This window comes from Falco rusticolus, chromosome 3 (assembly GCF_015220075.1).
Source record: "Falco rusticolus isolate bFalRus1 chromosome 3, bFalRus1.pri, whole genome shotgun sequence".
Lineage (NCBI taxonomy): Eukaryota > Metazoa > Chordata > Aves > Falconiformes > Falconidae > Falco > Falco rusticolus.
In genome coordinates, this window is record NC_051189.1 from 65,637,497 (window position 1) to 65,649,909 (window position 12,413).

General features: G+C 36.1%; 1 protein-coding gene across 5 annotated transcripts in view; it reads right to left on the reverse strand.

Moving 5' to 3' along the window:
• Window positions 1-2,688: 2,688 nt before the first annotated feature.
• Window positions 2,689-12,413, reverse strand: part of RTTN (rotatin) — an 89,871-nt gene continuing 80,146 nt past the window's right edge. For all 5 annotated transcript variants that reach the window (XM_037380664.1, XM_037380665.1, XM_037380663.1 and 2 more), the window contains 6 exons: window positions 12,103-12,229; window positions 8,813-9,012; window positions 6,639-6,906; window positions 5,314-5,417; window positions 4,885-4,954; window positions 2,689-3,150 (listed from right to left, as the gene is read on the reverse strand). In XM_037380664.1, coding sequence (XP_037236561.1) covers window positions 3,068-3,150; window positions 4,885-4,954; window positions 5,314-5,417; window positions 6,639-6,906; window positions 8,813-9,012; window positions 12,103-12,229 — 852 coding nt within the window. In that variant the 3' untranslated portion in view covers window positions 2,689-3,067. The remainder of the gene's footprint in view (window positions 3,151-4,884; window positions 4,955-5,313; window positions 5,418-6,638; window positions 6,907-8,812; window positions 9,013-12,102; window positions 12,230-12,413) is intronic.

Below are 12,413 nucleotides of genomic sequence, written 5' to 3' on the forward strand. Positions count from 1 at the left end.
AGCATGAACACACACACACACAATCAAAACTAAATTATTTTAGGTTTAATTATCTTACCAGTCAAGCACAAATTACCTCTTTGAAAGTTTTGAACATGCAATAGATGACACATCAGTCTTGAAAAATCTGAATGCCTCATTTGTAGTGGATTTTATGTACATACCTCTTGAATTTAAAATAACTTCTTTCTTGATTAGAAACCTATCATAAAAGATAAAGCAACCAAGTAAGAGCATGATATATCTGCAGTTAGTGCAAATGGTAATTGTGTTCTGCTGGATAAGGATTTTCAAGAGACTTTTATTAGAGAAACTAGATGCACGCTGAATATTACCTTTTAAATCCTGTAGTCTATTCAGGGAATCCATCTCCACTTTAATTGGGCTTTCCTCTGTAGGATAGGAAATGATTTTACAGCTCTTAAAATTTGAAGGTAATTTAGGATTTAATTTTCTTTGAAAACCCAAACATGATAAATAACACACCCTTGAAAACAGATGCATCTCCAAAATTCTGAAATTAAATATAACTGTGAATGAGGTCCCCATATTTTAAGTTTCGTTCATGAAAGCTATTAAGACTAAAGTTTCTTGTGAGGCCAATTGTGCTAGTCTAAATGCTGGTGAACAGAAATTATAGGATCATTCATGTTTCATGACCCACCTCTTTATTAGCACACAGGAAGACAGGATGCAGCCCCTGTACATCCTTGATTTTTGAGGGAAAAGGTGACAGAGTACAGTCCTTTAAATAAATAAATGCATAAACTCCTCTTTCTTTAATCATGAAGGATAAAAGTTTTAAGTATTCTGTGAAGACTTTGTACACAAGTGAATACAGAGATTTGATGTACATGCCCTTAGAGGCTACAAATTGGTTTGGTTTTCCTGAGGAGCAACACCAAACAGGAGTACTTACCTATGCCACCACTACCGCTGCTTCCCACAATTGTGAAATGTTGCAAAATGCTGAGAAAACAGCAGTTAGATCTATGCTCATTTTTGGGATAAACACAGCACTTGCACTAAGGCTTACTGTAATAACACATTTATTATCAATTTGTCCAGAATTTTCAATATGAATAATTTCTTCAAGAAATTACACAGTTTCATAAAATAGAAATGTTTAATTAAAAAAAATCCAGTTCTTCTATGTTCTTACTATATTGTACTTGCAGTTAATGAAGTCATTCAACTACATAGCCCTATTTCACCTCACTAGATCCATGTGTATTTCTGTACTCTGAAAGAGCTCTTATCATCCTTGCTGAGTGGTTACTTCCATTGGAATTGATCTAGCATTGAGTGCTCTCACTTTTTGTGTCTCTGAAAAAGAAAGCAAACTGGCAATCTGCATTTTGACTTACAACCTGATTTATGAAAGAAATTATTGCAGTTTAGTATGCTGAAACGTAAGTCTCTGAAGAGACTTGGCACTTGTTAGTCTGAGGGGAAGAGACCCCTCGACCAAGCCCACACAGTGACAGCTGCCTGCTGTCAAGTGCTCTCCTGCCCTGCAGCTCACAGTTCTGCAATACTATGGGACAAACATGACAGCACTTAACACATATTTTGCAAGTTACAATAATTACATAATGTATCAAGTGGGAAAGAGTCAGGCTCTAGTGGTCTATCATTGCTTTTTGTTTGGTGGAGGAGCAAGAGGTTAGCTGATAATAATATTTCTAGTAATAATTTAATCCAGCTACTATAAGCATCACACTTATGACAGCTGAATAATATCAAGTCACACATTATTTATAAGCATCACAAAACACACACATAAAAAAAATCCCCTTTATCAGTGGAAAATACTTTCATCACGTGGTTAGGAAAAAAAGACTAATTACAGGTAGACATGGCCTTGCCACAACTCTTTTAGAGATGGTACCCAAGTTCTGCTTTCTATTTTCTCATTTTTGTATGTCCCTGGCATAAAACAAAAATTTTATGTGTTGAGGGAAATCTAGACACCCTGCTAGATATTTCACAGGCATGTTCAGGCATCAGTGTATTTTCCTCTCAAACCCATTTAGCACAGAATACTGAAAAACTTCTGACAATAGTTACATAGCAGAGGTTCAAGGAAAATACAGGCCTGGATAACAGACTGGTTTTTTCCCCCTCAATGAAAAGATTTTAAGTGTTAAGTGTTTATAAAATGGAAGTCAACAGATTGTGCCTCAAATATTTTCTATGATGTTGTAACACAGGGGTCCTCAAACTACGGCCCGCGGGCCAGATACGGCCCCCCAGGGTCCTCAATCCAGCCCCCAGTATTTACAGAAACCACCCCCACTGCCCCCCCGCCGGGGGTTGGTGGGGGAAACCAAGCAGCCGCAGATGACTGCCTGCCACTTCATCCACGCGCCGGCCCCCTGTTTAAAAAGTTCGAGGACCCCTGTTGTAACATAAATAACTGATGCATGTACCCCATATTCTGAATAAACTGCTACGTTAAAGTAACTGTCACCTATAGTATTATCAATCAAGAGCTCCTTTTCAATTGTTAACATCTTCAAAAAATGCAGCGGTTTGAACTTAAAATTCCTTCAAAACTAAAACACGCACCTTGCTGTTCTATACCTAATAGGTCTAACACACGACTGCCAACATCTTCAGTTCTTGAACATAAGTATGCACTGTACACATCTGCAACATTACAAACTACAATCCACCACCAACAAATTATCTGAGTTAAAAAGTCCTTTATTAAGACCAATCCAAACCAGCAATTCTAATATTTTACAGTAACAATTACAATGCACAATTTTTTAAAATTATTGTCTTTTCACATCCTTTTCCTCTGTACATTTCTTCTGTGTACATACTTCACATTGTAGCATCATTATAATTTCCCATTGGGATATACAGTACATATAGTTTCAACCACAGTCCAGTTTCTTTGGTTCAAAGTGATGAACTCCTTCCACAAAGACTTCATAAATTTCTTCCATAACATACATGCTGCTGCCACAGATATGTGAATTAGAAGCGTTTTCTTTACATTTCAGGCTCCCATTGAATAAGCTGTCCAATTTCAACATGAGAAGTCATCTGATGATCATTAACAATCAAGAAGCTGCACTATATTCTCTAAGCATTTTAAATAGTAGGCATGTAGCTCATTTTCTTCTGGCTGAGGAATAGCTAAAAGGAATTAAAAACAAGATTTGAATTTCTAGTTGATTCTTAATGCAAAGTTACTTTTTTCAAAGACTGCATTGAATGCCTTGCTAGAATTCATGCAATTTTATGATCTTATAGACATTAAGTGGCAAATGGAGTACTAATATTTTATGTTGCAAAGTCTGGTTTTTCATTTTTAAAGGCTAGAATTTCACAGCTTTCCAAGCCCCCCGGCTTAGTTGTGACAGAAAGAAGTGAAAACCGCCCTTCAATTCTGCTGTGTTACAATGAGGTCATGCCTTGTTCTTCCCAAATTTCTCCTGGGGTAGGACAAAGTGGGAAATGTAAAACAACAACAGCCATATTGAAAAATTCCCCCACTTGCACTCAGAAGAACAATCTACCATTTTAGTTCAATTGCCACTGTAAAGTGATCAAAGATTTATTAGGGTAGGCTAGTTGAGAACCTTAAGGCAGGAAAATATAGATGACAGCTCCACATGACTGCAAACTGTAGCAATTACTGTTGTATAAAATTTTTCATACTCAATATTTTGATATTTAAATGTTTATTGAATCAAAAATCAATATTTCAGTCTAGGACTTTATCTTCTAAAGCAGTACATAAATACATGGGGATTAATGTTATAGGGTGCTAGTCTGTAAAAGCTGCATATTCCTACCTTACTGATTCAACATATTTTGAAAAATCTCTGATCAGTGGTAGTTATGCTGTGAAGAAAATACAAACTTGTCTATTTACTAACACACTACCAATATATGAAATGTTGCATTATGTTATGTTTAATGATTGACTTAGTAAAAGATGAGTTTGAAACAACAGTACATTGACAAAAATCAACGGATTTGGGTGACAGTACAGAAGAATTATCATGAGATGTTCTAGCAACAATACATCTCCTTATTAGGATACTATAAATGTTCAGCACAGGCAGAAATTTTGTGGCACTTCTGATTGTGCAACATACCATGGGAACCTGGTATAAGCCCCCCCAGTTGATAAACCTATTTGAGTACATCTACAGAGCAATTAGAATTAGTAGGAAAACTCATTAGCTTAAAATAAGACATTTGGATGTTTTTGCAAGATCAGAGTCTTGATGTCACTAATAACCAATAAACCTATTATTAGCTACTGAAGCTCCAGCTACAGACCAGTATTTGAACATCTTTCAAAACTAATGCTCTTGAGCTGAAGATAGCAACCTTTGTATAAAGCTATTCAAATGACAGTTATGTTCAGTTACTTGAACAAAAAACTCAAGCTTTCAGAAAGTCAGTTAACTCATGGTACAGTATTTTAAGACTGGCACAATGATTTCTTCTGATCCCTTCCTTATGTGGCTGAACACAGTGAGGCTGAGCAGTATTAAGCCAAGTCAATGCTAAATGAACCATTTTTCTTGTCATTAAATTTAAGAATCAATGCAGAAGTGTACTGTGCAAAGAAAGCATCTTGGAGCAGGCACGATCAGACCTATTCTTACAGAGTAACCTTAGCAATTACCTCAGGTTTTACTTATAGTTTGTTAACCAAGAGGCATTTTTCTATATCTGTATTTTTAACATGCCTAACCATAAACCGTATTGTTACTCATGATTTTAGAGACAAAAGTATCCTTACAAAAACTTGTATCACAACAAAAAAACATTGTGATGATATAAATAGAAATGTATTAATGATCTACTTGATGGCAAAATACAGAATTGACATTACTTGGAAGCAGGACTTACTCTTCTTCGCTAACGAATAAGCCTCATCTATTCTTCTTCTTATTGATGGATTCTTCAAAGTCACTTTTGCCTGTAGCACACACAAACAAACAAAATATGACAACTTGATTTTCTCTGTCACATGTTCACTCTAAGAGCAACGTTTAGAAAATTACAATAATTTGGCAGAACATGAAATGCGGGAGTTTTAGAATTAGCATATGACTATATTATCATACAGACTGCATTTATATAAGTAGTCACAAATCACAGAAGACAAGCTGCTTCCTTACCCTGTTGTTTAACCTCTTAGCCTGTGCAGTTATACAATTAGAATAATAAAACAAAACTGCTACTGTAAACTTTATTTTTATTTACTGAAAGGTTACTGTATTGTTTACAGCATAGAAGTAACATTACAGGCTTTTCAAGTATTTCTCAACTACTAACCTTCTGATAGTTGTGAAGCAAAGCCCAAAGTGAAGCTGCTCCTATTCTCTGAACAGCATGACAGTCACTTTCCAAACAGGCAGACAGTACTGCAATGGCTTTATCTAATGAGAAAAATAAAATAAAAAATGCAGCTAGAAAAAGTCATCAAAATCACACAAATATATTTGCACGTCTCAGTATTTTGATGCTTGGAGTACACTTATTTCCATGACAAGTATCGGTACGGCAGAGGAATTACAGAAACTTTATAATCAGATTTCTTAAATTGAAATATGCTCATGAGATCAGTAGACTACATCGAAAGAAGTGTTAGAAAGTATATAGCAAAACAAAACCAAGCAGTGCTAAAAAATTAAGCCCTCAGTAATAAAACATGAATGTTACATACAGTCATCAGCTATGCATAGGGACTGAGTAAGGCATGAAACTGTTTTATAACTCCCAACAGCCACAATTAAAAGCCACATCAGGATGGAAATTAAGACGCTTCTATTTTCCTTAGTAGATGATTTGTAACCAATGAGAAATATTTGCCACCTTACTGTAGATGCCTTCATTTCCTAGCCTTGCTCTGAAGCCAGACTCTTCAAGTTTGCTTGTTCACTTCATAATAAAAATTCACAGATTATGTAACTGAATAACGTACGCTTAATTAAGGCAGCAAATCAGCAGGAAAAAAATAAAAGTATGGTCACTGGAAAACCTGCTGAGAACTTACAAGAGACAGGAGCATGCTCTCTGCAATAAAATGGGGGAAAGAAACATGCCTTTTACAAAGAACTGAGAAAAAGGTTCTGTGCATGTTGTTACATCAAATATACGTGCCATGATTATAACTCTATCATTATCATGAACATTTTCCACACATGAAAAGACAAAATTCTTTGTCTTAATACCCATGACTTGCAGGAGATAAGGTTTTGTTCAACTGAAAGATAGGAACTTCAGTTATTTCAAAGTGACTGACTCAAAGAATCCTTCAACACCACCACACACTCCCACCAGAAGAAATACTATCTGTTGGAGAAACTGCAAAAATCCTTTCATTCACAATGTGTTACTATATTCAAATGATCAGACTCACAATAAATTTTGATTTTTTCAAAAACTATTTGCTTTTCCTTTTGCTATATATTATTTTCATTTCTTTTCTGCCAAAATATGTGTTCGGTAATTACTTCTATGAAAATAATTTTTTATAAAATTGTTTTTCTAAATAACAATATTGAGTTCTTGGTCAGTAACCCAAACTGTAATGAAAATATTCTAGAAGACACCATATTCTCAGACTACAATAGCTTGTATACCCTTTAGATACTTACCATTAGCTAATACCTTTGGTTTATTAGTTGGACTAAAACATATGTTATGTAGAATAAGAAGTGCTAGATGTTGGCTGCTCTTGTGTTTGTATTTACACATTTCCACGATCTGATCTAAAAAGCCATTTATCTTCATGATCATCTGCTGTCCATCTTCTCCAAAAGATACGTTCAGTAGCAGCTTTAGCCAAAGAGTAGACGCATTACCAGAATTTTTATGACTTCCTTTTGGTAATGAGAGAGACAAAAAGTTCTGCAGGAAGTTACTCTGTCAGAAGGGAGAAAATGGATATTAGAATTTATAGTATTCCATGGTTTGTTCACTGCTGTTTGACTTTCCAATCTGCATACTTGATCAAAAACTAGCACTAAATGTTTAATTTACGTATTTCAGGGAACCCATTGTTAGTCAAGGATTTTTTGAAAGAATTACATATGAAAAAGAATCCCCATCTTGGTTAAAACATTAATATGGTAAATACATTTTCTTCTGTAATAACTTATGCTGTGTAGATACATAAAAGTTGACTCAACACAATATATTTCTTTAAAGGCCAATTCCCATGACTTCATAAGCTTTTTGCTTTGCATTTAGTGTTTCTGCCCCAAAAAAAGCTAGAAACAGTTTAAATGAATCAATGCACTACTTACTAGTGTATTATTGATTCCTTATTTGTTATGGCTTGTGTTATTAGCAAATGTTAAAGGTATCATAGAATCATAGAACACTGCAAGTTGGAAGGGACTCACAATGATCTAAATTGTACCACCACCACCCCCTTCACTGACAGCAATAGTGACGCCCTCTATTTTTGTAAGCTTTGAAGAAAAAGATCTGTGTGTTGTTACGGCATACACCACTGCTTCCCAGTCTCAGGGTTTGCCTCCACTTTAAGGATATTCTGAGCAGGTGAAAATCTATTCCCCAGTTGCAAGGGGTATATCTCCCATATGTTATGTTCTAACATAACATTCCTATGATGAAAAAAGTCCTTGACTAAATATTCCCAACCTCACCAACCTTCGACAAGTCATACAGGCATCTGGACAAAAGCAAAAGATCCAGCATACAAACTCTGTTGTGGTTTTCTTCACATTAGTATAATATTGGTAATTTAATTTTCACAGATGGAATTAATAATTCAGCATTGCTTACACTTAAGAAAGAGCTCAGGAGAAAGAATGAAGACTATCACATTAAAGTGAAACTCTGAAGACAGCAAAAGCCAAAACAATTCTCAGAACAGAACAGCCATAGGAAAGATCTCAAAGTCTTATTTTCTATCAAAAAGATTGATTATCAGCAATTTTGTAACTCTTATGACCAGATTTTACAGAATTAGCACCACTAAAGTTTTGTATCTCCCCCTGCCTTTTCTAACAGCTAATTAGGTTCAAGCATAAAATATTGTTAATGCAAATTGAAACAAATTGTTGTAATTAATAAACTACTATAAAAGATGCTAAAAACAAACACACTTTTAAATTTATGATTTGTTAGCTAGTTTTATCATGTCATCGCTGTAGCTGATTTTCTACATGGTTTGACTTCTTGTTTCAAGGTGTTGAATTTATTTAAATGATCAAAGTTAAATTTAAAAAAGATTTTTTCAAAGAACGTTTGATAAAATAGAGCAAGGACCATTCAATATATAAATTAAGAAGGGAAAAGACAGTACTTACATTCATATAATAAGGATATATTTGTATCTAACAGCCAGTTACTCACATAAAGGACACCTTCTCTAAAACTATAACTTTAATAAAGGTTATGTTTCACACAGTATACCTAAAGATTTATACAACATTTAATTTCTTGTTTACTCACATGCAGTTTGTTCTACTGTATGCTTACTTTCATGATCCACTAGTGATTGTTATCAACATACATAGGTATTAAAAATTTTACACCCCACTGAAACTGAGAAGTTATACAAGCTCTAGCAAAAATTGTGCCATTCCATATGCTGTTTCTGTCCAGAACATGAATATGACCAAATTACACACTGCAATTTGGGAACAATAACAGAACTAACTAAGAAGACACAATGGTTTTGATTCGCACAGAAGCATCTCTATGTGATCACAGGACACTCCATATTGAAATATGAAGGGTTATTAAAAAGGAAAAAGCATCCATCACATTCCTAAAATCAAGAATATTATTTACTTACCTTTTGAATAATGCCCCTACAGTCATGAGACAGAGCAAGGTTAGAAAGAAGACAAAAGACCACCTGCTGAACTGGGCTGTTATCATTTGACACTTGGGAAGCCAATTTCAAGATGCTATGCATTAATGAATTGCCAGATGCACTTCGTGCAGATGGAAGTGATAATTGTCCACCACTGGCCCAACAAAGTGAAGCACAACCTTGAAGAAATAAAACATTTATCATAGACTGCTCTTCCTATTGATTTTATTTTTTTTATGTATATGTACATTTGTCCTAACAGCTCAAAGACTGAAACGGGACTTTTGAAAAGATTGGGCTTTTTTTTCTTTGAACCACAGTGAAGTCAATGGGACATACTTTGAATAGAAACAGGCCTGAAAGTGGCAGTTTACTGGAATAGGCGTCTACTGTTCTAGAATCCAGGAGGCAATTCTGTTAAAGAGAAGCCATTGCTCTGTGTCAGAAAGCCTCCTTGAAAAACAGAACCCTATCTACAGCATTATACAATTATTTGGCATCAGAATCTGAATGAACCCTCTGAATCTCAGAAAAAGACCTCTCTCTCTACACCTCTCTACACCTCTCTACACCTCTCTACACCTCTCTACACCTCTCTACACCTCTCTACACCTCTCTACACCTCTCTACACCTCTCTACACCTCTCTACACCTCTCTACACCTCTCTACACCTCTCTACACCTCTCTACACCTCTCTACACCTCTCTACACCTCTCTACACCTCTCTACACCTCTCTACACCTCTCTACACCTCTCTACACCTCTCTACACCTCTCTACACCTCTCTACACCTCTCTACACCTCTCTACACCTCTCTACACCTCTCTACACCTCTCTACACCTCTCTACACCTCTCTACACCTCTCTACACCTCTCTACACCTCTCTACACCTCTCTACACCTCTCTACACCTCTCTACACCTCTCTACACCTCTCTACACCTCTCTACACCTCTCTACACCTCTCTACACCTCTCTACACCTCTCTACACCTCTCTACACCTCTCTACACCTCTCTACACCTCTCTACACCTCTCTACACCTCTCTACACCTCTCTACACCTCTCTACACCTCTCTACACCTCTCTAGGTTTAATAAGTTTCTTAAAACATCTTTCTGAGAAATAAAAGTGCTGTCTGCATCTGTCATTAACCTTCTACCACAGTAGCAGGCAAAATCCTATGCTACAGAGCTACAAGCTCAGATTAATAGAATCACAGAATCATAAATCGTTTAGGTTGGAAAAGACCTGTAAGATCAAGTCCAACTGCTAATCTAGCACTGTCAAGTCCACACCAAACCATGCCACCAAGTGCCACGTCTATACAACATCTTTTAAATACCTCCAGGGATGGCGATTCAACCACTTCCCTGGGCAGCCTGTTCCAATGCTTGACCGCCCTTTCAGTGAAGAAATTTTTCTTAATATCTAATCTAAACCTCTCCTGGCACAACTTGAAGCCATTTCTTCTTGTCCTATCACTAGTTACTTGGGAAAACCGACTGACACCCACCTTGTTACAATCTCCTTTCAGGTAGTTGTATAGAGAGATAAGATCCCTCCTGAGTCTCCTCTTCTCCAGGCTAAACAACCCCAGTTCCCTCAGCTGCTCCTCATAACACTCGTACTCTAGACTGTTCACAGGCTTCACTGCCCTCCTCTGGACACGCTCCAGCACCTCAATGTCCCTCTTGAAGTGAGGGGCTCAAAACTGAACACAGTATTTGAGATGCAATCTCACCAGCATCAAGTCCCGATCTTCCAGCTCAGGGGCTGGGTACCTGGAGAACTGGTCTTCCTATTAAAGACTGAGGCTAAGGCGGCATTAAGTACCTCAGCTTCTTCCTCATACTTTGTCACTATGTTTTCCCCACATCCAATAGAGGATGGAGATTCTCCTTAGCCCTTCTTTTGTTGCTAATGTGATGATAGCAACATTTTTATTGTCTTTATGGCAGTAGCCTGATCAAGTTCTAGTTTTCTCCCTGCATAACCTCAGGACATCCTTGTGCTCCAGTGGCAGGGAACAACGAAGTCCCCAACATGATGATTGTGCACAAATATGCTTATATACCTTTTTATGTAGTGGCATTTGCCATCTGCAACAACAGTTAACTTCTTACATGGCAAAAGTAAATAAAAATGAGACTGTTCATAACAGTTAAAAACATCTACATGCATTTCTTTGACTACACTAAGGGGAAGTAGTTAACCAGTTCAGAGTAGGTAAGTTTGTGTCACCTCATAAGCCAACTATTCTGAACAGAAAGAAAAAACATCATCAGTATAAAACTACTTGCCCTTAATTAGCAAGAAAAATAAAACCGCAGCCTAGAGTCACTCAGAGTTATGAAACAAGAAAGTCCATCAGAACTTCAGCTGGATTTCCACTACATCACAGGACATGACATTTAAATTTTATATCCTGTGGTTGACTAATACATATTTGAACTTTCTCCATCCCATATTAAAAAATGTTTATGAAAAAAAGCATTGCAAGGTCATTTAAGGTCTGGAGACATTAACTTAAAAATAGGGTTAAAAAAAGCTCAGAGACTGTTCAGTTAATATATTTTAACCAGGCTAACTCTTTCATGGTATCTTGACAGGGAGAAATCAACAGATACTTATCTGTCTCTTCAAGCCATCAGCAAGTCATTACATGAGTCAATAACCAGGATATGGAATAAGACAAAAAGAACAGGCTTCTAGTAGTGGGGATAATTACTTATTAATGGAAACAAAAGGTTTCCTCAAATGAAGAAGACAATTCTTACGAAAAATACACAAATACAAGCTGCTGAGCTCAATGCATAAATAAATGAAAGAAATTTAATCAAGAATTAAATTAAGATTCTTGAATATTTCAGAATCAGAATGTTCTCAATAAGGGCTGAAGTACAAACTACATAAAGTACTGATACACTGTTCTCTGTGAGAGAATTCCTAGAGTAGTATTTCTACAGTATACTACTGAGTTTGGTAGGACTTTCATGTAACCTTCAAACATAACAATTTGAATTAAATGTTATTTAATCCTTTAATACAACTGTACTCTTGCTAAATCCAACAGACTGAAATAGGATCTGAACAAAAGTCTTCTTAAATATGTTAAAATCAAAACTCTTGATAGCTTTGATGGACCAGTGCTTTGACACTTTCTTGTTATGGTAGTAATAAACATTCTTTTCCCTTTATTATGCTTTTCTGCATTAATAATTCTGGTCAAATATTTTGATGTATTACATCACAGAGTGACTCTCATACCTGCAGGATAGTTTGCAGTGTAGACACAAAGCAAATGCAGAGCTATTTGCATTGAGGAGTCATCTATCAAAAACCATGGCCACAATGAATGAAGAACAGGAACAAGATGAGCTTTGAGTGCTGCCACCTGCAAGAACACGACAAAGAATTTGAAGTACTATACTATGAAGTACTTTCAAAATGAAGTATAAATAGAGTAAGAAAAGCATGCCTTAATCTTATTGTGTCCCATTACTTTGCTTTAAAAGATTGTATGGAAAGAACTGACACCCTTATTTGAACACTAATGAATTTAACACTATTCCAGTCAA